The sequence below is a fragment of the Cyanistes caeruleus genome, chromosome Z (assembly GCF_971803275.1).
Source record: "Cyanistes caeruleus chromosome Z, bCyaCae1.hap1.1, whole genome shotgun sequence".
NCBI lineage: Eukaryota > Metazoa > Chordata > Aves > Passeriformes > Paridae > Cyanistes > Cyanistes caeruleus.
Window position 1 is genome coordinate 5,118,584 of NC_141732.1, and position 27,589 is coordinate 5,146,172.

At 40.4% G+C, this 27,589-nt stretch overlaps 1 protein-coding gene and 1 long non-coding RNA gene across 7 annotated transcripts; one reads left to right on the plus strand and one right to left on the minus strand.

The window, feature by feature from the left end:
• Nucleotides 1-102: 102 nt before the first annotated feature.
• Nucleotides 103-27,012, minus strand: FSD1L (fibronectin type III and SPRY domain containing 1 like). 6 transcript variants are annotated; one of them, XM_086869579.1, is made up of 15 exons: nucleotides 26,897-26,966; nucleotides 26,542-26,670; nucleotides 21,867-21,962; nucleotides 20,821-20,952; nucleotides 20,189-20,290; nucleotides 17,675-17,697; nucleotides 14,290-14,411; nucleotides 12,532-12,741; nucleotides 12,108-12,206; nucleotides 10,659-10,785; nucleotides 9,170-9,202; nucleotides 5,868-5,965; nucleotides 5,178-5,429; nucleotides 4,751-4,839; nucleotides 103-3,378 (listed from the first exon to the last, which is right to left on the minus strand). In XM_086869579.1, exons 2-15 carry the CDS (start codon nucleotides 26,542-26,544, stop codon nucleotides 3,259-3,261), a joined length of 1,506 nt encoding a protein of 501 aa, XP_086725705.1. In that variant the 5' UTR covers nucleotides 26,545-26,670; nucleotides 26,897-26,966; the 3' UTR covers nucleotides 103-3,258. The 6 variants fall into 6 exon arrangements, with proteins under 6 accessions (XP_086725705.1, XP_086725704.1, XP_086725702.1 ...); XM_086869578.1 differs by lacking the exon at nucleotides 26,542-26,670 and having other exon boundaries at nucleotides 5,868-5,962; nucleotides 26,897-27,008; XM_086869576.1 differs by lacking the exon at nucleotides 26,542-26,670 and having other exon boundaries at nucleotides 26,897-27,008.
• On the plus strand, nucleotides 15,024-22,849 carry LOC111941863 (uncharacterized). Its single transcript, XR_002870310.2, has 3 exons — nucleotides 15,024-15,964; nucleotides 18,899-19,016; nucleotides 20,624-22,849. It is a non-coding gene; the product is annotated as an uncharacterized LOC111941863 (long non-coding RNA).
• Nucleotides 27,013-27,589: the final 577 nt, after the last annotated feature.

Sequence of the window (27,589 nt, forward strand, 5' to 3'; positions counted from 1 at the left end):
GCCCCCTCACGGGGGTCTCTCACCCACCCCGAACCCCCCAAACTCCCCCAAATCCCCCCGAATCGAGGCGGCGGTAGAACGACACAGCGAAACACACACACACACAGGGATGCAGATTTCTGTATTAGTACAAAACATCGCGTCACACGCGGACGGCACCCCCCGTCTCCCACTCCCCTCCGGGGGGATCAGGGCAGGGACCCCACGGTGCGGCCCAGGGATGCTCAGGATCACCGGGAACTGCTCCGAAGGAAACCCACGGCCAGGCTCGCCCTGCCACAGGACACCCAAAAATAGCGACGCTGTGCCACGACATCAACACAAGTCACGGTCAGCGTCCATCCAACACCCCGCAGTCCTCAAAATAAAAAAACACGGACAAGTCCAACACACTCCCAAGTGGCTCCCCCGGTCTCCGTCAGAAACGTGGGAGGGATGAGGAAAAAGGATTTGTACACTAGTCTCAGCTCTTCCTGCACTTCTAAGAAATGAACCTGCCACCTCTGCCCTGCCTGTTTGGTATCTGCTTGGTATTTGCAGAAGCATTTATATCCCCAGATGTTTTTTTTGTTTGTTTTTTTTTTTTGTTTGGTTGGTTTTTTTGTAATTATCCTGTCTGACACTGACATCCCTAGCTGCAGTTAACAAAATTCTCCTTAGTTTTCCACAAGAAATGTATTCATACCTCAAGGAAAACCTTTAGTCCCTCAAAAGTCAGGCTTTCAGAGTCAAAATAGCTTCAGAATACCAGGAGTCACAGTAATTAAGCATCTCCTTTTGGTCACAGAGCAGAAAACTCCTGTTCAGCCACCATGCAGTATCAGCTCCAGAGTAATTAACAGTAAATAAGCCTGGTGGATTGAACTACAGACCTTCAAAAAAATCTAATCCACTGCCAAAGAGCCACCCTTCTCCAAATCCCTGAAAGCGGATTCACAAAGGGAATGGAAACTCCATAGGCTCCAGGCATCCCTGCCCAGCTGCAGGCACAAACCCTGTACCAACTGCAACAAAAAGCATCACTGGGAGCAGTGTGGTGTCACTCATCTTCCTAGGTTGATGGGTGCTGGAGAGACACTAATTCAGAAAAACAGGTCTAGAAAGAAATATCTAAAGTGCTTAAGGCAATTCTTCATATCCCCACTTACTAAAAACAACTGGACTAAATGTTAGCAGCAAAAATTTGACATCTGTGCAAACTATTATATAACAAATGCATCATTGTAAGGGTAGAAAGTCACATGTTAAGGTTCACCTAGGACATCAGTTAAACCAAAACTTGCAAGTCACAAGTCACAGTATTAAACACTCCCAAGCTTTCCTCTAACTAACTGTTGAAAGCGAAATTGCATTTTTACATTGGCGCATATCAAATTCACCTTGCATGTTACACTACAGCTTGCTAAGAAGAAAAAAAAACAAACAAAAAAAACTTCATAATTTAAATGCTTTTGTAGTGGGCTGGAAAATACTCATGGTTCTCACTACACATTAGCTGGTTGTAAACATCCCCTTTCTTTCCACGAAGGGAAATTTGAAGAGGAACTGCAGCTGAACACCCAAGATAAAGACAAGTGAATGCATGGTGATGAGGAGGTGCCAGTCTGTCCTGGTGTCTGTGCACCACTGCTCTGGACTAGAACTGGCTGCAAAACTGAGTTTGTAGCGATTTATCCCCAAGAACTCCTAGTCAGGTGTCCATTGCAGTAAAATGGAAAGAGAAAATATTATACACAGAGTATTTGCATAACAGTAACATCTGCAGATAATGTGTGAAACAAATTCAGACACTGTTGACCAAGAACCACATCACTTCACTTCAGAGTATCTTTGTCCCAAAGCCCAAGCAACAGAACAGGCAGAAGAACGTACAGTTAAACTGGGAACTATTTAGTACTTTCCTCTGCAAAAAGAGATTACAAGTTCACAATGCAAATAATTAAGAGATGCTCAAGTTCCAGATGCAAAATAAACATTTAGGGCTCAGCCAACCTGTCAACTTCATGATTCCTCAAGAAAAATAACACTTTCCAGAACAGGTAATTACATTTCCTTCTTAATTTTAACTTCTCACTGAACATCATAGCCAGTTTATTAGAAGGTGTCTCAAGGAATTTCTCCTTCTCTTGAGAAATTGTGATGGACAGAAAGGAGCCATTGGTAATACTGAGGTTTAACATGATTACATGTTCATGGTTTTATGGGCTAAAGGATATACAGAAGGAAAAATTGTAGTGGCCCAGCAGCAAATGAGCCAAATCATTATGGACCATGACTTTATAACAGCTTTCAGGTGATACCAGAAAATAATCTTCAGTTAGGAAACACCTGATTCAAGAGTGTACCTGAAAACTATTTATAGGCTCCTTGGCTTGATTAAAGGGAAGAAAGCAGATTAAAAAAGCCTACAATAACCTAGTAATTCCCACTGACAAGCTGGGATTTTCCAAGAAGAATATAACATGATCTTTTTTCCTTTTTTAGCTCTCCCACTACTATGAATCATTTGACTACTGTTTTACTAGGCTTGCAAATAGGAGTCAAGCCAATGGAACATCTATACATAATTTTCTAATGTAATCAGAATGCAATTAAGTAATGGTGACAAATGGGAGCCAATATCAATGTACAAGGTTTTAAGAAAGAGTTATCTGTGGAAAATCAAAGATTTTTATCACTGGGGGAAATAATAACAGCCTGATCTTACTGTTTCTTCATACCAGGCCTACACATTTTTATCATATCCTTCTGAAACCATGTTGTGGTATTTTGCTAGGCTGGGACAGCTGATCTGTCCGTTTTCAAAATGCACCTCAGAAATTTCAACTTCTAATGGCAAGCCTAGTAATAATTAAATACATTGTTAAGTAATTCGCATTAGGAGAGCTAAAAAATGGTATTTGCTATATTCTTCATAGAAGAATAGTATTTGTACCAAAACTAATATTGAAGTCCGTAAGAAAATGCTTGGATTGAATACAGTATTAGAAAAGTACACAGTTATAGCTCTTGGGGTTTTTTTGTGTATTTTTTTTTTTTTTTTTAGATAGGCAACAGTTCAGCTTTCTGACATTTTTCTAGATTCCCAGTACTGGTTCCTAACACTTACCCCAAAACCCTTTGCGCACTGTCTTTGCACAGGCCCTAAACAGCAGAAGGTAGCAAACCCAGTAAAATCCAATGCTCACAAGCTTCTGTGAGTAGTAGCTACACAGAAAAACAAAGACATTCACCAGCAGACTTGTTGAACAGACACTATTAGGCAACATTATTTAGACTGCTTGTTGAACCCCCCAATCCATTTTCACTCTTCTGAAGAGTTTTCACGGCACTCGGCACCTGCAATCCAGTACTCACTGTCAGCCCACCACACCAGATCTGGGGGGAAAAGAAAAAAAAATCTGCATTATGAACCAAACAGATCTCTCTCCTCCCATCCCACAACTTACTAGCACAAGCACAGCTGCGTGTCTTCTGTCACAGCACTCTGTAAAACATTCTAATCACAAACATGCTCATTTTTAAGTCCTTAAAGTCTAAGATGCTTCACATACTATGCTTCATAACTAAGCTTGCAGCTATAAGACCTAGTACTCAATTCACTTGCTCCTAACTAGAAAAATTCTTTGAAAGCCAATGTGTCAGCAGCAAGTAAGGTGACAATGAAAAGCAACTCTCTCACTCTGCTCCAGTGCCTGAAATCAGTGCTTATTTTTACCATGTCATGCTAAAGTTATGTCAGCATAAACATATCACAAAAAAAAAAATTTGAATAGATTCAGGGGCACAGGTGCCAGCAACTTCTATGCTACACATGTAAGAATGTAAATAAGTTTGAGAGCTGTAATTAAATTGTTTGTCATTTTCACTTATCCTGTTCAGTCATAAGGCTGTTGTCACTCTGTGAGAGGCTGGCTGTGTGAGGTGTAGTGCAATAGCATGAATTTTGGCAAGCAACTGTTTCTCCAGATGACTTGGGAACTTGAATTGATGTGAGTCAGCCTTTGCTATGCTAGGGAACGGCTAACAGATATAGTTCTGAAGCTATTCTTTTCCCCCTATGCTGAAAAGGATCAGCAAGGCAAATAAAAAGCCATGAAAAAAAAAATCTAGACCTGTTAAAATCCCAGGCCTACACACCCTGCTCCCTGATGCACTTGATGGCACCTTACAACACAGCTGGGGCCTCCCAACTAAGCTAAACGAATCACTTAAGTCATTAAAGAAAAACTAATAGTAACTAATCCTTCTCCTGTGCTTTTTGAGCAAGGTTTGAGCCTTTAACACTGTAGAAAGTTGTTGCCAATTAGCAGATAGCCACAAAAAAAATTATGCAGGGCACTGAACTGACTGGCAAGAAAATCCCACTGAGCTTTTAAAGATGTGAAAGCTAGAGACTTCCTTTTCCACTGGAAAGCACTGGGTGCTGCTCTACCCCATGACACCTCCTCTCATGGCTCAGAGCATCCTGGACTCCATCAGTTCAGATCAGTTATTGCAGTAGGCTCATCAGCTACTGCAGTGTGCTGTTAATTTCCTATACACAAATTTAATGAGTTCTGTTTACACAGCTGAGACATCCAGGTGCAGAGTCCTGCTGGGATGCCACTATAAGCACAACATGAAATCCAGAAGAAAACAGTTAAACACTTTTAAAAATTACTAGTCAGCCAAACCAAAGGCTTGCAGTTTCCTTCTTTAAAAAAACTGAATTCCATGCTAGAAACTGCAAGATTTTATAGATACTGACCATGAAGCCTGGTAGCAAGGGCTGAGTAAATTTTGTTCTGAAGGTGTGTAACAATGCCTTTGAGCTTGCATTATAAAATGAGAGCTGACCTAAGAGAGAGAGAGAGAGAGAGAACAAGCTGAAATTCAGCTTAAACATAGTTTAAGCTAAGATGCTGTCACAGTCTAACTTGTACAAAAAAATTTTTTCTTTTCCAGGACACATAAGTGCAGTTCACAAGAGTGAAATTCACTGTTTTTACTGAATTTCAGTAGCCCTGTCACACAGATGAACTCAGGTCATTTGACATGACAAGCACTTAGGGTCTGTGTTGTCATGCAAGACTGGATCAGTCTGGAAGTAATGCACTTCTTCAGCCTTGGACTGCTCCAGCTCAACAGAAATAGTAACTAACTCTTTTTACTAAATCTCCTAAGGTGTAATTTACCTCCATCAAAGTCGCAGTACACTCCAATTCTGTCTGGGACAGGTATATCTAGAGTCTTAGCTTTATTGTTATGCTTTGCTGAGAATGTGGTTTGCAGCCAGTTGTTGATATGGATGCACCAGCTGGAATTAGTCTTTCCCAGCTGGTCAAACTTCCCCGGGTTTCTGTATGTTACTCCCACACTGTAGGATTTGCAGTCCTTCTGGGCTCTCACTTCCCAGTAATGCTGTCCACTCTCAACAGCAGTGTCTCCTACCAACAGAAATACATTTAATTACAACTAAGTGTATTTAATTACAATTGAGTGTACCTTACAGTGCTGCCTTTCTTATAGGCACCAGTATTGTCTTTTCTATTTTATTTTAAGGCAAAGAAATCTGAGCTATAAGAATAAGAAAATTGTACAATATAAATATATTGTATATATTTACTGTACAATTTAAATATAAAACAAAATCATGAGACTGTATTTACCTATGCTCATTACCAATTTATGTTTAAAAGCAGTGCATGTCAGTCACTACGAGCTTTGTAATACAAAGCAGAGTTGAAGACAAAATTCTGGTGTTATATGGGCAAACTGCTCCAGGCAGGAAAATGTTGAATACACAACCTTGAACAATCACAAACTTTCCCTCTAATTCTTGCCTGATCTTCCCTTTCCCAATGGAGCAAACAAGTTCAGCTCACCAAGCACTGTGTAGGATTCCCCAGCAAAACGATCCCGGCCACCCCTCGCTGAGGCCCTTGGGCTGTTAGTGGATCTCTTCGGAGACGCTGCGTTGCTTCTAAAGGAGAGATCAACCACTCAAAACTTGGATACAGCCACAGAAATGCACACTCAGGTGTCCCTGAGTCCATCAGGTGCAAGAGATACACACAAACACTCTTGAAAGGGCACATTAGTTGATGCCTCTAACAGCATGCATGCACAACAGCTGAGAGGGAAGAGGTGACAGAAGAAAACATACAGAATGTTGCAAAAAACCAGGTGCAGAGGCAGCTGAGAATGGAAATGGGGAAGCAGATGTGTGGCACGTGGTTTGAATGAAACAATTCAGGATAGAGAATATTCTAATGAGCAATCTGTTGTATAAAAGAATAATTTTAACCCAATGAGGTTTTCAAACTTTTTTTTTAACCTTGGTTAGGCCCTCAGAAATAATTACCAACAATTTAACCTTAAACCAAGCGAGGGCTATTTGCAATATTCCTCAATAGAGAATCACATCTGATTACTACTTTAAAGGCAATCAGTAGCAAAGAATTCTAACTTCTCAGAAATAGCTGTACAGTTTATAGTTTAATTTCATTGACAAAAACACCAAAAAAGTACAAAGTCAGTCTCTGAAACACACTTGAGAAGTCATTTTTGATTTCTCATCCTCTGGAGTCTATTGGACATCAGCCTTTGAAAAAATACCACCTACAGAAGAGTTTTCTCTCCCTTCAGCTACAATTTGTTAAAGCTACTTGCTACTTTTATCCCCATTAATATAGTGAAGTTCAGCTTGTTTTCTTTCCAATTCATCCATTATTCTCAAAAATCATTCCAGAAAGTGTTAGGACATGTCCATTTTTCCTAATACCACCATGAAAATAAACATCAGGGGAATCAAAAAAGCTAAGCTGCTGGACATAAGTATGCTAAAATCTAGTTCATGACCAAAGTTTGTTTTATTCCATTTACAGAAGTCTACAAAAAATTGCTGATGAAAAAGCTGTTTACTTGAGCACCACTACTTAGCATATAACAGAAGACAACTATGCTTCCAAATTGCTCACAAGAGGTACACAAAGGGGGTTAAGTTTCTATCGTGCAGGTGCACCACATCAAGTGCTTTTGGATTTTGTAAATATGGAGGATGCTGCAGTTTACTTACCAAAGGAAAAAGTTAGCAAGTGATAGCATGGGGAAAAACAACAAAAAAAAAAAAAAAAAAAAGCAAAGCCAAGAATTAAAGCAGAAATTCAGAGAGAAGCACTCTACAGATTCCATCCTGCTTCATGTCCATCAGACATCACCCACTCACATTCCCAACAAATGCTGCTGATAATTTTCTATTAGACCCAGTACAAATGGGTTATGCAGAAAGCAATGTAGCAACGTGGCCATTTAGAGAATCACAGTAAGAAAAATGCAAGCACTTTGCTAGAATTTTCCCAAGGTTAAGAATGCATTAAAAGCTTCTTGGTATCATTTACTTTGTTCAAGTCTGTAAATAGCCACCGCATGTGCTTTGTCCTCTCAGAATTTAATAGCCTTTATCAGTTCAGAAAATTACACTGACTATTTGACATAAAAGCTCCAAAAAACCAGTTGCTCAGGCTTTTTTCCCTCCACACTGCTTACATCTACCTTCCAATGGAAGGCAGCAAATTTCATAGCAGGAAGTCAATTTGTGCTTGTTTTCCTGTAGAGCACAGTCCTTACTAGCTTGTCAATTTGTGCTTGTTTTCCAGTACAGCACAGCCCTTACCAGCCAGTAAACGGACACATTTCTTCCAATATTCAGTGGGCAGATACTCTTGCCTCAAGGTTTATGATTGTTGACTACAGCATTGCAATTAGTCCCCATTTCCTCATTCATTTCAGAATATACTCCACACAAGATGTACTCTCTTGTGAAGAGGAAAGGTAAAGGAGACCAGAAATTATTGAAAGGATTATTTTTTCTGGTCTAATAAATGAAAGACAGTTAAGAATTTTGTTGCCATTGTGTATTTCCAACTCTTAAAAGCTGCACTTTTTTTTTTTGTTTAAAGTAACTGTACTGCCAATTTTTTTTTCCCCATCTCCCACAGAGCCAGCTCCAAATTTCCCCTCTAATGTGGACATCTCACAGATGTTTTTAGGTGAGAACAAAAGCTTCCTAAAAGAACAAAGCTCATCTAAATGCCATCCTAGAGAAGGTCAGTCATTTGCATCATTTGGATGCAAAACTGAACATTTGACCATGTACTTCTGCCAAAGCAGAGTCAAGAACTAGAGAAGTTCTCTACTGACAGTTACCAAAGTGTCAAATTCCCTGAGCGAAGCAAGTAGGAGCATCTCCAAGACACCTTTAAGACTTAGTTTAACACAAATTGCTGTAATTTGTGTAGTAGAACAATTGAAACTGAATGGCTTCAAGATCTTACTTTGCTTTTTACATAAGCTTTTCTTCTGATTTTGAATCAGAGATAGATTCACCTGATAGATGAACACAGGGGAATAAAACCTGTCAGAAATTAGGATCCTGGGCATTTCTTTTGGTCTTCTAAACCAGCAAAAGAGAGCAGAAGATGAAAAATGGGAAAAGTAATTTCTCAAAAAGGTGTTTCATTAGAAAAACAATGAAAAAATGTGACATTAAAAAACCACAACTGCACAAAGAACAGGAGAACATTTTACTTAACTTTATATATCAAAAAAAAGAAAAAAAAAAAGGATTTTTCATTCTAACAATTGGTTCTTCAATTGGAATGGCCATGAAGCCTTTTAACATATGCTTCATCCTTTTCAAACATTGTAAAAACACTTACTTCTTACCCTCAACATCTACTAACAGCTACAGCACAAGTTCAGAAGCAAAGAGGTTTTTGAGATCCAAAAATAAGAGCCATAAAATTATTTTAAAGTTCTCAGACAGGAGATCTCTACCATATTTGTAAATAATGTGCCAAAGGGTTGAGAAAGCATCAACATGTCTGTAAATAACAGGGATCTTTGGATCAATATTAAAATACATGATGCCCTTCCAACCACTGCAAATCCAGTTTCCTACACATTAGGATGAATCCTTCCAGAAATATTCTCTTCCAGTCACTGGAGAATATATACATAATCTTTGTGAATCCAAATTAAACTGCAAAGTAACTTCTAAATGCACATGTGCACTCTTACTGATAAAGGCTATTAGATTTGTTTGTCATGACATCAAGCAAAGGAAAGTAGCAGATTCCCAGCAAAACTAGGTGCTAGATCCTAAGAATAAGAGGTATATTATCACCTTCTATTGCTCTTCAGCAGAGGATTCTGGCCACTGTCGACAGAAATAAGTAGTCATTAAAGAACTGTTCTATTACTATAGTAAATTATCCCCATTTTTTAAATGCCAATAGAAGTTATTCTATCATGCTTCTGGCAATATATGCTTGTGGAGAATGTATTTGTTCATGAATTATCTCAAACTGTGAACACAGAAAGCCAATAAACCATAGCTGAGGGAATACCAGTTGTGTGGCCCCATTCCCACAGAGTATCCCCAAAGCCCAAGAGGTGATGTTCAGACGGGAGTGGGGCCATGGGCTCTGAAGAGATCCAGCTGAACACCAGGCTCACAGCCCTCCAGGCAAAGGAATTCCACACAGCAGGACAGGCAGAGCAACTCCCAAGAGGAACCGCTCTGCAGAAAAGCCATTGAGAGTTTGGGAAGCAGAAACTGACAACAGTGCCCTGTGCTCTCCTGGCAGAGGTGGACAGCCACACCCAAGCTCTAGCCAAACACAGTGACCAGGAGCCCAAGGCAAGTGACTTCTCTCCTGGCAGCTGTCAGACTGACCCTGAAGCCCTCCTGTGTCCAGGTCTGGGCTCCTCAGATTTACAGGATACTCCTCCCCTCCCATAAAAGTGTCCCAGAACAGAGGGCTTGCAAGTTAACACATTCTTCATCCACACACTCTTCATCCTTGGATATATTCAAGGCTCAGCCAGAGTAGACAAGGGTTCAACATTCTCCCAACAGTTTTTTATCCAGGGACTCAGAACAGCAGACATCTAATAATTTACCAAGAGCTCGCTGAAATTAAGTACTTTTCTTGGATGAAAGCACTATGTTTAGAGCTGCCACATCCACAACAGTCATGTTTCATTTTCCTTTATATATACTCATATATACCTTTCACTGTCAGTCTTGTTTCATTGTCCAATGAGGTTCTGAGATAAATTCAGACACCACCTATATGTAGTATCAACTTTGTTTAACCTTTTCTTTCTCAAAAGGGCAAGGCAGTCAGCTCTTTCCATATTTTTTTTATAGTAGAAATGCTGCCTATCCACCAGAATTGACCTGTAACACTAGTAAACACAGAATTACACCAGCTCTCTGTTCACATTTACCTTATTTACTGTCCTGGCCTTGTGTGGCAAGGTTTTGGTACCAGAAAGAGAAACCACAGAGCAGGTGGATGGGCACCTGGTGGGTAGCCAAGGTCAGCCCACCATACCTACATTTTAGCTCAGTACACTGAATGATACCCTAACAAATGCATTGCTAAAATTAAAAAAAAAAATAAAAAAAAAAATATTAACAATTATAATACAACTCTAGCCTTTACATCAGTGTGACAGAGGAAGGAAAATAAAAATGAAAATTTCTTCCAGAGACACATTTCTGAATGAAAATTCCTTTCATGTTCCCAAGTGCTTTAATTCCCCCAACCCTCTTCCTTTAACTGCCAGATAAGATATGCCAGACACGTACAAAACAGAGTTCTTACCTGTTTTTATTTTCCTTCCCTTTTATTTTTTCCTGGCCTTTGCCTCCAGTAGGATCCCATTCAACATAGCTGTCTTCAACTTTCAAGTTCAGGTGAGATGAACTGCTGTCCAAACTGAACACAAACGCTGGTCAAGACAAAACAAAAAACAGTGAAATGGTGTAATGGTCATTCACAGAAAATGATAGAAGCAGTAGTAAAATTGTTGCAGAGTTTTATTGACGATAACAGAAACACCACCTTTTCAGTCTGAAACTTGGGATCAAAAAAAACAATATTCTAAATACAGACTGTTCTATAAATGTCCTAATACCATGAGATATTACAGTCTGATTCTTAAAATACTTGAGATTTTTAAGAGTTTAGAGCTTAAAAATGCACAAGTGTAAACAAAGCAAAGTTAAGCACATGGACAAGGAAACTGACTTTCTCTGGGTTGATTATTAAAGGAAAGTGAACTAAGTGTTCATGCAGGAATAATGAAAATATGGAAAATACAGTAACTGCCCAGACAATCAAAATCAGAATTACTTTTCTGGTATTGGACTAGGGAATTATGTGGCTATTAAACAGATACTACATTTTCGACGATGACTGTTGCTTAAGAATATTAAAGTAATTATAAGAAGCTACCAGAATACCTGTGATCTCATTCAAATTCAAAAAAGCTTTATTCTTATGAAATAACGTTCAAAAGGAACAAATTTCCTTCCTAGAATTTTACAGAATATAGAATTTCCCAGAATTTTATATTTCTATATAAATTTATATAGTTGATACCAGTAATTTTGCCCTTTACACCAGACCTGGATGTAAGTCAAACCTCAGGATCACTCTCTCACCTTAATACCCAAGATTTGCATACTGTCACAAAACGTCCCTTCCAAGAAACGTCTCTTTCAGTTTATTTATGAAACAATGTTAGGAAGCAACTCTAATAATTCTCTGATCAGCTGACTTCTATCATGACTGCACACCTTCAGCAATTAGAAGCTGCCAACTTTTTAAATAGACAGTGATTAGAAACTGTAGCTACGAAGCCAAGAAAACAGCAACTTCTCATCACATAATGCTGTGTCTTGCCACTAATAACAGAATAATCACACCAACTATTTAGATAGTTGACAAAGTCAGCCACAACACTCATCCCTCTTCTTGCTGTATATTTGGCATCATGCAGAGGCAGATGGGACTGTCACTCCACAGTTCAAAGCAACCAATGCCAAGCTTTTGGAGAGTGACATTAACTGCCCCATTTTTCCAGAGTCTGAATGCAGCTTTGTGCCAATAAGCTTCTTAATCCTTTACAGTTGTTTCCCTTTTCACTCAGGAAGTGTTTCAGCAGCGTCCATGCAGAACCAGACTGAACACAACAGGTTCATGTATGAAGACAGAGAAGTTTAAGTGCAGGATTTTCACAGCTAAGGTTAAGAGTTTTTCAAATTTTACCTTTGGTTTCCAGAGTCACAGGGTCGGAGTATTCACCTGCCACAGCTTTGTTGCAAGCCTGTACTCTAAGATTCATGTATTTTGTATCAAATTTCAGACCTACAAAGTGAATGTGGAAATTTGAAATTGTGTTGATTACTACAACTCCTACAAGACTAAGATCTATCCCCACATAGTTGTCTTTCATTTATCTCAATCTGCAAAAAACATGCTCGAATACTGGTGTGAACTTTATTTAATACACAATTTTTGACAAAACTGCAAAGTCAAAATAAAAGACGGAACTGTTATTGTACAAAGCACCCAAGACTGATGTGATATAATGACAGCTTCATTACATGCAGAAAAACAGGCATTTTGAAAAACTTCCAAGCATAAAAAGTACTATCAATATTCTTGGGTTTGACATATAAAAAAACTTTACCTGATAATGTGTATTGAGTAGCTTTAATGTAGTCAACCAGCTCCCAGTGCTGTTCCCCTTTTAGTCGAGGGAGCCCATCGAAGTTGGTTTTCCTGTACTCCAGCACAAAATGATCAATTCTGCTGTCCTCCTCAGGCATTCTCCATGAAATAGTTATGCAATTATCAGCAACCAGACATGCAGCTACATCTATCTCTGGAGCTTTAGGGACTGCAGAAAGCCAAGCACACAGGTCAGTTTGAAGAAGAGAAGGCTAGAGCAGGGTGGACTTACAATTATGAACCTACATTTGGAATGAACACCACACAGGAAGAACATCAAGAACCAAGCTTCTGCTCCTGTGTCTGTGGATGGTAAGTTCAGCTGCACCCCTCACAGAGCATCACTCATATTTATTTCCATCACTACAGACACTACTATTTTCCACTAGCTTCTCTTCAGTTACCCAGTTTCTTTTCACCCCTTAGTCTTCCAAAGAAGGGGAAACAGTTCCTAAGGTTGATTAAAGACTGAAGTTTTGTTTATAGGCAACAGAACTCTATTTCCATGAAACCAAATAGCACTTAAGTCTGTGGAAAAAAAGTTTTGAAGAAGACATTTACATAGTAAGGGCACCCAAGGACAACTTTCGCTGCAGGAAATGAAAAATGTTTTATTGTTTTCAGTTTGAGCTTTTGATGTCTGAGTAATTTGGAAGCATGGCACTATAGTAGAAAAAACAAGATTGATACCTAGACAGTCTATTTTCCTGTTTACAAATCAGAGGCATAATTTAAGTTCCTATATCTTTGACAAATAAAAAGGTGTAAGAAGGGTCATACTAAATAATACCTTTATCTAAATGCAGAACTTTGTTCACACTTGCTGTGTGATCTTCACACTCCATTGCTGTTAAAGAGGTGCACTGTGAAATGCAGGGCAGTGATTGACACCCAGAGGCCAAGACTAGAAGGTGAATTTCTGCCTGGACACTGCCAGCTGACCACTAGCAAGTACAGTGGTCATTTACTACACCTGCTACCACATACTGTATCTGCAACACATGGGGCAGAAATGAAAACTGATGCTACCAAGTCCTTAATAGATTTGGATTCATGACCCAGGCAACTTTACATCCCTGCCAGCAGTGCTCTTGTCAATATACTCTCAGTTAACAGCCAACAAGGGCAAAGTGTTTTAAATAGGAAAGCAATTGCACTAAAAAGGCATGAAAGATACACACTCATCTAATGCAGCCAAGTTTACTGTCAAACAGGAGTAGATGGATTAATAGACATTTTGTTATATGGTAGTATCACCGAAGTAGTAGACTGTCCCTCTCATGTATTTCAGATCATTTCACCACGCTGGTAAGCAATGTGTAAGTTTACAGTTCCACACATAACACTCCTGCACATGAGCAGGACTCTGGGGTGTCACTCAGGATCAAGCTGGCATGGACAGTCCTAAGAAACCTCAGGTAACTTCACAGAGTACAGAGGAACTGACAGCTCATGAAAAAACATGGTCCAGGAGACTCACTCTCACTACTGAGATCAGTACTGTTTTCCAAAATGCTGTCTTGTGTAGAAATTAATACAATAAAAGTCTCATCCTCAAGGTATTCAATTTAAAACACATTGAGTAAGAATGAGTTCAGGTACTCTTAAAATTTGCTTATTACAGAGCAAGAGGTGCAATTTTCTTTTGTTTGGTTGATTTAAATATAGCAAGCTGTTCACATAGCAACAAATTACGCTCGCTGGATACAGTTTTTACCTGGCAAAAACTTCACAGCTTGAAGCATGCGCTTTTCCAGGGCAAAGTCCACCATCATATGAGTCATACTGTCACTGACTTTTGGTTTCAGAGAGAGGCGGAATGCTGAAGCCACTGTGACACTGAAGCCAAGAAAACAGCATTAGCAAAATGTACTTCACATTGTCAAGTTCTATATCCCAATTTCCAAAACAGCAATCAGACAATCTGTATCACTGACGTCAAACTACCGATCAAAGATTAGAACATTTTTCTAACACATAATTGTTTACCATTCAGCACACTCAAAATAGAAAGTTTAGCTAATGTGACTGTCTCAGAATAATGGTGTGAGCTACCAGCTGTTCCATATTACTAAGCAAATAAACACTAATGAGGTGACTAAAGATGAGTTTAAAATTCTCTACTAGTGACAAAAAAAACTGCATAAGAAACAAAATAAAATATACATTGCTTGACATAAATTCAGCAAGTATGAAGTAGTGCAGACTCAGGATCATGTTTAGGCATTTCTAAAGAGCAATTAACAAGCTGACTATGCTGATTTTATATCCATCTATTAAATTATCAGGGGATGAAGAGTTTTTTTCAAGCAGCAGAATTGAACATGCAACCACCAGACAACAAGATACATATGGATGCTAGCTTTGGAGCAGGCTGCAGGCCCATGGCCTCTCAGTCCTGCCTGAGAAGCTAGCCTGAGAACTTCATAGGAGGATTTCAAAACAATCCTCAGAGACAGAAAACAACTGCCAGGTGCTGTTTGTCTGTCCTCTTGTTTTCCTTGCAGGAGGGAGTCAGGGGGGTGGTGAGCCCCCCTGACTCCCTCCTGCAAGGAAAACAAGAGGACAGACAAACAGCAGATACACTAAACACTGAAGAATTTAATTCAACAAAGGAAATGCAGGGTCCTGCACTTGGGCAGGAATAACCCCAAGCACCAGCACAGGCCAGGGTGATCTACTGGCAAACAGCTCTGCAGAGAAGGACCTCAAGGGCCTGGGGGACAAAGAGCTGTCCCTGAGCAGAGTGTCCTGGGGACAAGGAGGTCAATGGGACCCTGGAGTGCACTTGGAAGGGCATTGCCAGCAGGTCAGGGAGTGATCCTGCCCTTCTGCCCAGCCCTGGGAGGCACCTCTGGAGTGCTGTGTCCAGCTCTGGGCTCCTCAGGGCAGGAGGGACACAGAGCTCCTGGAGCAGGTCCAGCAAAGGCTGTGGAGGTGAGGAAGGGCCTGGAGCATCTCCCTCATGAGGAAAGGCTGGGGGAGCTGGGGCTGCTCAGCCTGGAGAGGAGCCCCAGCTGAGAGGGGCCCTCAGCCCTGGGTGTCCCTGGCTGCAGGGAGGGCTCCCAGCAGGGCCCGGGCTCTGCTCCAGAGGCCCAGCAATGGCACCAGAGCCACGGGCAGGGCCTGAGGCCTGCAAAGCTCCACCTGAACACAAGGCAGAACTTCTTCCCTGGGCAGTGACCGAGCCCTGAACGCATTGCCCAGAGAGGCTGGGGAGTTTCTCTCACTGAGGTATTCCAGAACCTGGACACAATCCTGTGCCACGTGCTCTGGGATGACCCTGCTGGAGCAGGCACATTAGGACAGACAACCTACTGTGGTCCCTTCCAACCTGACCCATCCTGGCAGACTGTGAAGCACAGCTTCCATTTCCACTCCTGAAATCTTAGGTGAGTACTATCATGAACACCCCTATGACATTTTTGTACTCCAACTACACCACCAAAAAAAGCTCTTATATAATTCTCTAACTCTGAAAACACCAGGTCATGCAGCAGATTTTGAGAAACATCAGACACTTTGAACCACAATTCAGAGATTCCCAACTCCTCCTTTAAAAAAGATTCTCAATTACAAAGTAATATATTTGCGACAAAAGTCAACTGCCAAGACCTGAATCCATTTTACACCCATTGATGTGTGGCACCTTTAGAACACCTAATGCATATCCCTTCCTGCACTCCACCAGTATGTAAGAGATTGTATGCTAACCACAGATATTATCAAAGAACACTGAAAAACAAAAATCTGGTAGTGATGAAGGAAGAGAAAATGTGAAGTTTATTATTAAAAATATATGCAAGTCAGGAGTGATGAGCTTTGCCATTTTGGGATATGAGACAATAATGAGACTGAGCTGAACGTCATGAAAGACAATTCAATTGATTTTCCAAAACAGCTCACATTGTGAAATTCAGTACGGGCTGCCTGGCACATCAGTGCTTTGCCAGATGGGTACAGAAAATCTCTCCTTAAGGAAGAATAATCCTCTGATTAGCAGCAAGAGAACACCAGGGACAGAGGGCTTTCTGACTTCTGCTCAGACACCAGTCTTGAACAGAGAACCACGAAGGATTTGGTGATAATTTCATGAAACCAGAAGAGGATGCTTATTACTGACAAAACATACCAAACAGCCCCATTACTGACACTATCCACTCTCCCTCTGACCTGTTAAGGATACTAAATTTTAACTTTACAAAGGCAAAGATTCATTTAAGCTCTAACAATTACTAATTTTACACAGAAGTTCAGAGAATTTAGTAAATCAGAGCCTTCACCGAAAAACCTGTAAATTGAAAGCCAACCTATCTGGTCCACAAAAGCAAAAACATCCTGTTAGCTGCTTCTCAAAATATTAAATACTATATTAAAACATTAAATATATTAAATATAAATATAAAATATTATATACTATAATATATATAATATATGTATTATATATATATATATAACAGAAGGTTTTCTGAACCAAAACGTCATATGCTTGGACTAGAGTTAACATTCTTCCAAGTGAAGAAAAATGGCCTTATTGATTTTGAAACAGCAAAGTTTTGCTTTTAAAACAATTGTTCAAAGAAAAGCTAACAGAAATAATAATTTCATGGTCACTAGTGTCACCAGAAGTATTTCAAGAGCTGCAAGACTTTTTACATTCTGAAGGAAAATTAACTAGCAAAAGTCTTTAAGTACTTAAAAAAAAACCAAAACAGTAAGATTCTCCCACAACTCAAAGGGGCAGAGTCAGCTTGAAACATCATTAAATTTCAGCCATGAGGTATTAATAATAAGCTTATTATTAACAATAATAATTAATTATATACATATATATTCAAAGAAGTAATAATTACAGCAGCAGCTGATGCAGAACTTCACTTCCCTGCACCAAAAACATATTTTTATTTAAAGTTACGAAAAGCCAGAAAAACACTACATGAGCAGCACAGAAGTTTTTAGTTCCCTCTCAGAAGTTGTGATAACTAACACTCAGGAAAGAGTCAATGAATTTGATTAAAGCTGACTATGGCCCTTTCATAGTAAATGCATTTTCAAGGATAAGATTAATTAAAAAGACAAAAGTCATAGATTTTGTACTGTACCTATCTTTGATCTGTCTGGCAGCCTTGATGCATGTCAGGGAGAAGAGAGAGAAAGTAGTTAGTATTTCCATGCAAGTATCAATGGCAGGAACATGCAAGAAGACCAAGAACAATCTGCTGCATTGCTCAGATTTGAAGTTCAAAATTAGTTCAATATATTCCTTAAAGTAAACTGTCCTGTGAAACACGTTAATAGCGTGGGTTAGCACAGCAATAATGAAACATCTGGGTGGAAAAAAGCCAAAACTGATTTCCAGAAAAACAAATCAATTCTAAATTACTCAACGTTCTGAGCGTGATTTTGTATTTTCAGATTTCTCTTAGAGTTACTCTCCATGGCTTTTTAAAAGAGCTACAGAACCAAGCCAACAACATTTAACAGCCATGGTATTTTCTGTCAAACTAAGAAGTGCTTATTAGTGACATTTAACTATGCCTGACTTGCTGAACTACGCACCACAGGATGCATGCCCTGATAAATAAGAAAAAAAATAGGACTTATTCTAACTTTTCCTCTGAAAGTTAGGAAGCGTTGTTGAAGTATAATAAAAGGCTCTCTGTATGTCAGCATACAAAAATGACAGCAAGTAGTTATTCTCAAATAAGAACACTGAAGCAGATGCAGAAATGATGACATTTAAAAGATAAACATCATCTGGCAGGTGGAAAGACAAAAATATCTCTCCTTCACCAAAAGGACCTGAGACAAACCTAAGACAAAAGATTACTGTTGAAGTAGTGAGGGCTTGGTTGTGTCTGTTGAAGCATTGCTTCAACACTCCTCCTTGATCCAGCTGCTCATTCAGCTGAATTATTTTCCCTTTCAAAGAAACAAGAATCATCAGGCAGCTTCCCAGTTTGAAGTCAAAAGTGGAGAACTTCCCAATTTTTCACTAAATACAAATCCCATTAAAAAAAAATAAATAGGAAATCAGGCTGTCCCTGCTACAAAACTGATTATATATTCCTAAAGTGGGAAGCAGAAAAACCCCCAAACTAAGTGTTTATAAATAATTTAGCAAAAGAGGTAGCTTTGCTTCACCTCAAAACAAAGTTATTGTAGGAATTACTGACTGATTTTTCTACATGATATGAAACAGAGATACTTCACAACAAAATCCTTGGCTCTAATCTCCATATCTTGTAAAATATGAGGTAGCCAAGACTCAACATCTTCTGCAAGACAGCCCCAGCTTAACTTCACTGACTTTGGTTTGTTTCCAGGCTGCTGACAGAGAAGGATCAGCCCATTCCAGAGGAGCTACCCAGCAGTGTCTGATCACATCCTGCCTAAACACTGAACCCCCCTGCAATCTGCTGCTCATGTTCTTTTGACTTCCAGGTAAGTCAAGTCCAAGAATAAAGCCACCAAAAAAAAAAAAAAAAAAAAAAAAAAAAAAGAGAAAAAAGTTAAAATATAATCTTATGCTAATTGCTCCTGAACTGATTTACTGGAGTATTCGAAGAAAATTTGTGAATATATCAGAGTCAGGGCTGGAGCTGCCCCTTCAGGAATACTTGCTATTCCTCCCAGCAGAGTAATAGAATTAACTGACTAATAGTCAAGGCAATATTGCCTTAAAATGTCATCTCCAAATGCACAAGTGTTAATACCAGTAGCAAATCCTACATATTAGAGCTCACTGAATTTGATTTCGGTATCTTAATCTTCAGACTCCACATCTGAAGAGGTTTCCCCCCAGCAAATGCTCAGACAGCTTTCCTTGGCGTATTTGATTGGGAAAAAAGCATTAGAGGGATCTGAAATAGAACAACTTCCAAGAAATTCAAAGCTGCATTTTGCACAGAGTTCAAAAGCCAACTTAATTTTTTTGCTACAAGGCAGAAAGGACAACTCCAGCTGAAAAAAAAATACTGTTTAGGAATTGCTGCTCTTCAAGGCAAATAAATCAAAGCTGACACCCAGAAAGCACGACGGCACACAAACATGCAGCCAAAAGGTAAAACTGACACAGGAAGACAGCTTTCTCCCAAGCTCTTTTAAACTGGTTTGTGTCCTTGCTCCCATTAAAAGGTGGAGAAAAAAAGTAATCTGGCTTTGCATTTGGTGTGGCTGCTACCACTGGGATTACTGTAGAAAGCATTAGTGTACTCATTTAGTGGATATGTGGAACTGTTCCCTTAATTTACAAGTATTTCTTCCAGTTAGATACATGTTATTTCACCCTCCCTTCCTGGGGTCATCCCTGCAAGTTCGCCTGACAATGACAGCTGTCCAGAAGGTGGCATTGTATTCCCTCTCCATCACCCTAAAGAAGAAAAAAGCCAACCTGCTTTATCAGAAATTGAATAAAAATTCAGGACTACAATGTTTAACTCGGCCTTTCAGCAGAGCAATAACTGTATTTTTATATGCCTGTCTAGCCTCACTCTAAGTACACCTGCTACCCTAAGTACACCTCCTGCAGTGTCCAGGAGGGAAATGCAAAGGATATTTCAAATGGAGACAGATGCCAACACCTGCCTCACACACATCCAGTCAATGCTTTCTACCTCTAAGAGCTCCACAGGGTTCTTTATGTCCAGTGACTGCACAGCAAGTTCCAGCAGCTCTTCTGAGCTCTCCAGGGCATGGCTGCACTGGCTCAGCTGATCCTGGAGCAAAAAACAGAAACAATAATGTGATGTATTCCCATTAAAACTGCAGTGTGTGAGGCACCAGTCCTAGGAACTACACAGATTTGTTATGCATTTGTGACAATTTATTCCCTTATATAACCAAGGCCTCTCACAGTGTCCTAACTTCACTGTGCTTGACAAGTGCACAGTGATACTTGGCACATCCCACAACTCCAAGGGGGGGGAAAAGCTGAAGTCTGACTTAAAAGCCAGATTTAATTTCAACACCCTGTTTCCCCCAGCTTCAGGGTTTCAGAAAGCAGAGAAATGAACACTTATATTCATGTGCACTACAATTTCTATTTACAGAACTGCTCTTCATCACTGAATGACAGTGTGGCAATAGCCTTGAAAAAGGTGGTGACTTTACCAGCTCCGGAAGCGTCACAAGACAACCCTGAAAATCAATATTGCTGTGTAAGAAACAGGGATAGCATAACAGGAACAGAAGAAGTTTAAAAACGCTTCTGTGCAGCTACAAAATTTTTCTGGAGTCATTTATTTACCTGCAAAGCTTGAATTTTACGAGCCTCTTCTTGCTGAATAGTGTTGGCCATGCTCCCCTTCATCTCATGCAGTACAGAATACAGACCATCAAACTCCTCATCCAGCTCGCTGATGGCATTAGAAGAGTTTACCTAAGAATTGAAAATGCTGTTTACACTGGAAACAATACAGAGAAGTTGAAAGTCACGTAACTCCCCACACCTGTTTTGCCATGACTGCTAGGTCATGACCACTTGTGACTGCTTCTCAGTTTATCAAAAACGGAAAAATTATTAGGAGTGATCTAATAGTGTCCTGAGCAGACTCTACATCAGGACACTGAATGCTGCAATTTGTGAAAATCCTATGATACTCAAACTTGCACAAAAACAGCACACTCGGTAACTTCGGTCCACGCCAAAAGCTTTGATTTTCCTTGTGCAATTGTCTACGGATTGCTAGATCTTTGGAAGGAGGAATTTACCCAATTCCAAAGAAAAATATTTTATTTGATGCTAAAAACTACACTCAGGAAGGTAGTTTAAGGATCAGCTGGATAGTTTCCATTGCAGCAGCCAACCTCACTTAGCTTTAGGATGAAACAACTTTTAGCTGATTGACAGGCTGAAGGAACCCAAACCTCATCCTCATGCAGATGCCTTAACAAAAACTTCTAACTCCAAACTTGAGTCCAACAATTTCAAACTGCTGAAAAGAGAAAGACTAAAGTATTTTCTGTCAAGTATCATTTTTCAGTCCACCAAACAGAGTAGATGTCTGAAAATACAGACTATTTCCACCAATGTGTGTCTCAGATCTTGCATCAGATTAAAGATTATCTTTCCTACACAAAAGAAGTTCCACAAAACCTCTTCAAACATTACACAACACCTTTCATCTAGAGAGACGTAAAACATAAAATGTTTTTCTATCTAGTTCCAACATGAAGATGTGTTTTGAACTGGACTCTTACAGCACATCCTTTAGACACTACACAGTTTGAGACTAACAAAAGTGAGAAGGTACCCCCCTCTCAGATACAAGCTGTGAACCTTAAAATAAATACCTGAACATTTGATATTGTATGGTTCAGCATGTCAATGAAGTTGTGGATTTCATCATTTTTGTTCACGAGAGTACTGACAATCCTTTGCAAAGTCTCCTAGAATTACAAAAACAAGTGAGAGAAGTTGAAAAAATAGTTTTGCAATTTTTTTTAAATCATCACCATTTCAACATGCATGAAAATGCATCACAGACATCCCAGCTGCAGCAAATTCAGTTCTGACGAGACCAGGAAATACATTTTCTCAGGACAGAGAAAGAATATTAATCCTCTAGGAAGCATTCCACCAAATTGAAGATCTCCATGTGTCAGTTTGAGAGAAATCAAGAAGGTTCTTTAAGATACCCCACTGCTTCACATGTTTTTCTACATGAGTCACCTGCATTAAAATACCCACTGGCACCACAGCTTCTCCAGATGAGAAAACTCGTGCTTGTGCAGCCAAACAGGGAACCAACAAAGAAAATTTCAAAAGCTGGTAAAAGGAAACCCAGAACAGAATTTGAGATTTCCTCATGGAAGGGGAAGCTACCGCGAAATAACCACACTGATAGTTTATTCTATATGCAGAATAAATCTGTAAAAGTGATTTGTAAACTTATTGTACAAGTGGGAAAGCATTTTGGGTAATTTTTGGTATTTTCAGTAATTTCTATACTCCAATTAAAAGTGACCTCAAAGAGGAAAGCTTACTGACAGCTGAGAAAGAGAACCAAGGTTATTTCAGTGATGTGAATCCCAGTTCAAAAAGCAGTAGATTCAGCTTACAAAACATGTACCAAGCCAAACAAATTATTAAAGTACATCAAAACTTATTTAATTTAAAATAAGACCACTAAATCTAATTTAATTGAGCAGCTAGTCATATACTCTAAGAATTAAAAAACACATCAATGCTTGGTACTTAATTTTAAGTCCAGTTGTATTATTAAAGCATATCACCATATGCAAGTAAAAATAAAGGATGAGAAGTTAACTAAGAATTTTCTGTTGCTTAACTCTGGCTGGCTGGATAAGTTTTGGAATCAAATCTAACGCTAAAAAGGCAGGTAAACACTGTCTTAATTAATACATTATTAATCAATTGTTGTTACTGGATAAAATTTAAGAAACCAAGGCACAAAGACATCATAAAATACACCTTGGAAAGAGCCAGACTGCCAAAGGGATGTTGCAGAAGTCCCTCCCAGAAGTAATTTCTTAACAACCATGTACTACCCAGATTGCATTTGTTTACTAAAGAGGAAGAAAAATGTTTTATCCTTTCACAGTGAGTCTCAACACTACACCAGATTTAAAGAACTTCACCACTAGTCTTAAGCTGTGCTCCTTCCTATTTCTTCTGACCCCCCTCCCAGGCAGTTTCCTAACAAATCTGCAACGAGGTATTTATGGGTACTCCAGTCCCCTGGCTGTTTAACAGTGTCATACTGCAGGAGCTCTCAGGACCTCTGATCAATGAGCCAACATGGTTTCATAGAAGCCATTTATTGTTTACCTCATACACTTATTTATACATTCTAAACCTACTGCTCACATGAATATGGATCTTTTCATCGGTGCCCCTACCCTGTCCATGCTCTCTGCTTGCACCCCTCAGGGCACAGGGTTGGTTACAGTCCAGGCGTTCAACCACCCTCTGCTATCTGGCTGTTGTGGTCCTGTTTTCCTGTTTTTCAGCCTCTTCTTTCTTATTTTTAGAACAGCTTACATCTCAGCAACCTTGAGAAATTCCAGAGGGCCTGATAAGAAACTCTACAGACAGTCTGGCTGGTGCACACTATGGCCCAAGCTGTTGAGATGCATCACTACATCATACTCAGGAAGTTAAATCACAAGTAGAAAAAACAAATTTTAGTGCTTTTACCACAGGTGATGGTGTTACGTACAGAGGTAACAGAGCAGACAGGAATGACTCAGGTCTGGACTTCGGGGGAACAGAAACCAGACCTTGGCTTCTTCCAGAAACAGAGGCACAGAAAATCTTGACCACTTCATTACTGAACCTTCTCCTTGTCTGGTGAAGACTGAACATGTTTGAAGGCAATTCTGTACACATCAGAATGCCAGATGAATAGCCATTGTCCAGCCAGCTGCTTCTGTATTCACCACTGACCAGAGGCAATTGTTTTCACAGGCCAGATAGCCTGGAGATAAGCCTTAGATCCTATGAGCACAACTGTCAATTCGGATGAACACGAAAAACTCACAATCCTCTTTCAGCACAGATCTTATGGCTTACTCAGCTGCAATACGTGGGGGAAAAGTGTTCTCCTGTGTAGTGCTGAACAACACTGCTTGGTTCTATAGCTACATCCTGGTTAAAGGAAAATATCTACATGTGAGGGACATTACAAAGGCCTTTACACAGCCAAACGCACAGCAGCAACTGCAACCAAGATTTTCACCTAAAGTTACATTTAACTGATTAAGAGTGGGTTGGTGTGGGTCTTTTTAAGTAAGCTATCAATTTCCCTGTTAAGAAATTGAACCAGGTTTGATGAAATTTTAAGCAGTTTGAATGTCCTTTTAAAGTATCCACCAACAGCAGACACAATTTTTCTAAAACACCAATGCACAAACCACCAGAACAAAAAAAAAAACAACAGCTTTTAGGAACCACTATTTCATTCTATTTTCCAACATAATTTTCTCATTGCTAATACACAGCAAATAGATTTCCTTCCAGACATACCATACATGCCAAATTAAAGACATGCTGCAACGTTGCCATTTCTTTAAGTGGAATTTCTGAAAAGACAGTGCACTTTCATGGAATAAAGGGTTCTAGAAAAATTACCAGTGTAAGCACCAGATGAGGCCTACATTCTACATTAATTTATAGAAGAATTTCAACAGCACTAAGCCCAATAAAATTTCTTGGTATTTCTGCACTAAAGGACATTCAATTCTACTGCCCACTGATGAATGCAGTACTTCACAAAATTCTATTACAAGCAATTTTCTTTGAGCTTTCTCTCTGACCTTGATGTGAGGTCAGTTTTAAATGGATTTTCAAAGCATTATGAAATGTTTATTACGGAGGTAATTTTTGCTGCTGTGTATGAGCTCCATGTTGCTCCTCCCTTTTGTGTCCTAATCTTACTCTCTGAATCTAATGCACTTTTCTGGGGAAAAAGAAAGAAAAAAAAAAAAGAAAAATCCAAACATGCCACTGGTAAAGCAAGAGTAATGATGAGCAAAGGATGAAGAGTAAAAAAGGATAGGAAAAAGAAATGGAAGCCTACAGTAGCCAAATGGTAGCCAAACTACAACATGTAGTTTGTAGTCTTGCCAGGTGGATAAAAACAGAACACCCACCTTTGAATAGTGAATAACTAACATGACATGGCACCTCTTGAAGCAGACAGGCACCTCATAAAAACTAAATTTTCATAAATTAAACAATGGTGGCAGTTCTGCACAAGAAGCAAGTTACAAAGTTGTCCAAGATCAGACCGAAGGCTCCCCAACTGACTGCAAGCAGAACAGTTTCTGAAGCAGCCCAGGGTCTAGGACAAAATCACGAGACAGTATAACCTTCATATCCAGATCAAATTTCAAGAAGGGTATGCTTACTTAGCTTCCATTAATTTAAACTCTTGCACTTGTCAACACAGTGAGGTTGCCAGAGTTTGAAGAACTTTGTACAGTACAGGTGACATTACCAAATTAACCCTTGGTAGAGAAAGTACAGTAAAATAGAAGATTCCTTGCAGTTTTACTGCTGTATTCTGAACCTCTGGGATTCAAATATGACCAATGATCCCACTCAGAAACATCTACCTAGAGCACCCGCAACAGTAAATAAGCAGCGCTCATTTACTGCTGCCCTAGAGGGGCAAATCTCAGAGCAGGCAAAGGCAGACAGACCCAAATTGACAGAGTTTCTACCAGAAGCACAGTTTTTTATGGCATTTCACATCTCACCTTCTAAAACACACCTTTAGAGATATTAGCTGGTTAGCATAAATAAATTTTATATAAAATAAGTTACACAGAATTACAGTATTTTGTGATTTAGGGTGTTGCTTGCACAGGATGAGGAGCTGGATTTGCTGAAGCCTTGGGTTGCCAGCTATGAATTCACAGCAAGTTCTGTTGTGCCTAGATAAAGTTAATTTCCCTAGTAATTTCCCAATAACTCCTACAGTGCTGGGGCATTGCTTTAGCAAGAGAAAATGACACTGATCTGTAAATTTCAAGCCATTATCAGCACCAAATTACTCAGGCCCCACACACACAAACCCATTCCCAAGCTGGGGAAAGCACAGTGTCCACAGAGCACAGAAAATGGAGCTCTTCTGCACTGATGGACTGGAAGCCAAGAGGCTGAGTCACAACTTTTTGCAAGGGGGTATCTGTTCAAGAAACCCCCAACGCCTGGGTGGGCACATCTCTGCCCTTCAGTGAACCCCCCCCCAGGGGTCTGATGGCGAGTGAGGGAAAGAGGGAATTGCAGAACAGCAGCCACAGGAAGAAAAAAAGCAACAAAACCACCAAAAAATAACAACACACACAAAAAAAAACACCAAAAAAAAAACCACCAACACCAAAAACAAACCACAAAAACAAAACCACCGACGAAAAAAATCCCCAACAAAACCCTTTTACGCCTTAGCTCCCTGCAACACTGGATTACATCAATGGCAAACAGAAGGGCTTATGCACGCACCATAATTACTTATGGCAGGAATACACAGGGTGAAAGAGCTCTACAACCGCTGGAGCACTTCATTCCAGAACCGTGGAATAGCCAGGGCTGGAAGGGATCACTCCAACCCCCCTGGCAAAGCAGGCTCGCCTGGAGAAGGTGACACAAGAACGTCTCCAGAAAGAGAGAGAGACACATCCAGGAGGAAATCGGACCCGGGATCCCCCCAGAACTCCGCCAGCATCCCCTTTCCCCGCGCCGCTGCCCTCCCGCACCGCCCCTCCACCCGCCGGCCCCTCACTCCCAGGCCGAGCGCCGGGAAACGCCCCGCCGGCCTTCCCGGGCGGCGCGCAGCCCTTGTCCCGCGGGGACTCACCCGCTCCTCGTCCATGTCTGCGGACGCGGCGGGCGCGGCGGGCGCGGCGGGCGGCGCGGTGCGGGATGCGCTCCCGGCCCCGCCGCTCCCGCGGGATAAGCGGCCGCGCCGCCCCGCCCCGCGCGCACCGGGCCTGCGCGCGCCTGCGCGCCCGCCGCCGCCCCACAGCCGCGAGTTCGAGTCCCGGCCCGGCCCGGCCGTGGGCAGCGGTGGCAGCTCTGGGCTATTCGCCCTGAGAAAGCATCTCATCAACCCGTATAAATACCACTAAACTCGTTTTGGTGGTGCCCACTGGCATTAGCACAACACCAGAACTTCCGCATCGATTTTTCTACTGGTGGTGGCCTGGAACTGATCAGCTCACCCACCGGCATTCCTTTGAACCTCCTCCAGCAAGTTTTTGTTGGAGAAGCCATTTTTGACCTGGGTCTCGGTGACTGCTGTGTAACAGAACAATACCGAGAGTCCGTGAGCGTTTATTCCTGTCATTACTTCTTATTTTTGGTTTGAAAGGAGATAAAAAAAGAACGGATGCATCCAGCAGTGTATTCTTGATGCCCAAATATAGCGTGGATTTTAAGAGAGTGGCATCATTGTGCAACCAAAGGAATAATGATGCTTAAGTGCAGAAAATTACTTAGAGGTGAAAGAAGAGACTTAAAGATAATAACTGTTGCACAGAAAAAGCTGTCA

What these genes read in the sequence shown, in the direction of transcription:
- FSD1L (XM_086869576.1), bottom strand. An exon ending in GGGAAGGAAAATAAAAACAG is followed by an intron (nt 9,203 to 10,658) that starts GTAAGAACTCTG and finishes TTCTGTCGACAG; the next exon opens with TGGCCAGAATCCTCTGCTGA. An exon ending in CCTTGCTACCAGGCTTCATG is followed by an intron (nt 3,379 to 4,750) that starts GTCAGTATCTAT and finishes TTTTCCCCCCAG; the next exon opens with ATCTGGTGTGGTGGGCTGAC.